Below are 1,595 nucleotides of genomic sequence, written 5' to 3' on the forward strand. Positions count from 1 at the left end.
CGGCGGCCACGGCCTGCGAGGCGGCGACCTCCTCGGAGTGCGCCAGCGCAGCGCGGTGCTCCTCCTCCAGGCGCTGCAGCCGCTCGCGCAGCCGCTGGTTCTCCTCTGCCAGCAGCTTCTCCTGCTGCTGCCGCTGCCGCTCCAGCAGCTGCAGCTCCTCCTGCTTGCGCCGCACGCCCTCCTCGGCCTCGTGCTGGCGCTGCCGGGCCTCCTCCATGCTGGCCACCAGCCGCTGCCTCTCCTCCTCCATCTGCCGCTGCTGCCGCTGCTGCTCCTCCCGCAGCTTCTGCGCCTTGGCCACCTCGTCTTGGAAGAGCTGCTCCAGCTTGGCCTTCTCCTGCTCAATGAAGTGCTCCCGCTGCAGGAGGCTGTCCTTCTCGGACAGGAAGCTCTGCTGGAGGGCCCTGGTCTCCTGCACCAGCTGCTCCTGCTGCACGGCCTGCATCTGTAAAGGGGGGGAGGGGAGAGCCACTCAGGGACATGGGGGCGGCCCGGGAGCAGGCCCCCACCCGGGGCCCGCCCACGTGCGCGTGCGGGGAGGGCTGGTACCTCCTCAGACTTGAGCTGCAGCAGCTTGGCCTCCTCCTTGAGCTTGTCCTTCTCGCGCTCCAGCTCCGCGATGGCGGCCCGTAGGCGCTCGGCGTCATGGTCGCTCTGCTGCCGCTGGATCTCCAGTGTCTGCACCAGCGTCACCTTCTCCTGCGTGGCGAGCTCGGTGCGGTGCAGCTTCTCGCCGATCTCCTCAGCCTGCCTGCGGAAGCGCTGGGCGTCCTCCTCGGCTCGGGCCTGGGCCCGGCTCATCTCCGCCACGCGCAGCTTGAGGCGCTCGGCCTCGGCGCTCATCTCCAGCTGCCGCTGCCGCTCAGCCTCCAGGGTCCGCTGGAAGCCCTGCGTCTCCTGGGCCAGCTGCTGCGCCATCTGCTCCTTGTCCTCCTGCAGCTGCCGGGCCTGCTCCTGAGCCAGCTCCTTCTGCTGCTGCAGCAGCTCGGCCTCGGCCTTGAGGCGGGTGGCCTCCTGCACCGCCTGCATCTTCTCCTTGAGCATCTTCTCGGCCAGAGCCCGCTGCTGCGCCAGGTCCTCCTCGGCCAGCTGCCGCAGCCGCGCCGCCTCCTGGGCGGCCACGCTCAGCCGCGCCGCCTCCTCCGCCACCTGCTTCATCTTCTCGGCCTCCTCCTGCAGGAAGCGCTGTGTGTTGTCCTTGTCCCGCAGGATGAGCGTGCGGTTCTCCGCCTCGATGCGCGCCTTAAGCTTGCCCAGCTCCTCCATCTGGACGCGCACGGAGAAGAGCTCCTCCTCCACCTGGCTGCGCTGGCGGGCGGCCTCCGCCACCTCCGCCTTCAACCGCTGCAGCTCCTCGTCCAGGATGCTTTTCTGGTGGTCCGTTTCCTCCAGCTTCAGCCGCAGCGTGGTCAGCTCCTGCTCCACCTGCGCCTTCTGCCGCAGCGTCTGCTCGGCGAACTTCTTGTGCTTCTCCATCTCGGCGTCGGCCACCTGCTTCTGCCTCAGCGCGGCCTGCTCGGCCTGCGCCCGGCGCGCCGCCTCCTGCTCCGCCTCCTTGCGCAGCTTCTCGGCGGCGGCCTGCGCCTGGGCGCGGG

The 1,595-nt window shown here is 70.2% G+C and overlaps 1 protein-coding gene across 1 annotated transcript in view; it reads right to left on the reverse strand.

The window, feature by feature from the left end:
• PLEC (plectin) overlaps positions 1–1,595 on the reverse strand; it is a 34,550-nt gene that overhangs the window by 10,231 nt on the left and 22,724 nt on the right. Inside the window, exons 30-31 of the mRNA XM_029923349.1 lie at positions 550–1,584; positions 14–445 (exon numbers count right to left, since the gene is read on the reverse strand). Coding sequence (XP_029779209.1) covers positions 14–445; positions 550–1,584 — 1,467 coding nt within the window. The remainder of the gene's footprint in view (positions 1–13; positions 446–549; positions 1,585–1,595) is intronic.

This window comes from Suricata suricatta, chromosome 15, assembly GCF_006229205.1.
Source record: "Suricata suricatta isolate VVHF042 chromosome 15, meerkat_22Aug2017_6uvM2_HiC, whole genome shotgun sequence".
In the NCBI taxonomy this organism is placed as follows: domain Eukaryota; kingdom Metazoa; phylum Chordata; class Mammalia; order Carnivora; family Herpestidae; genus Suricata; species Suricata suricatta.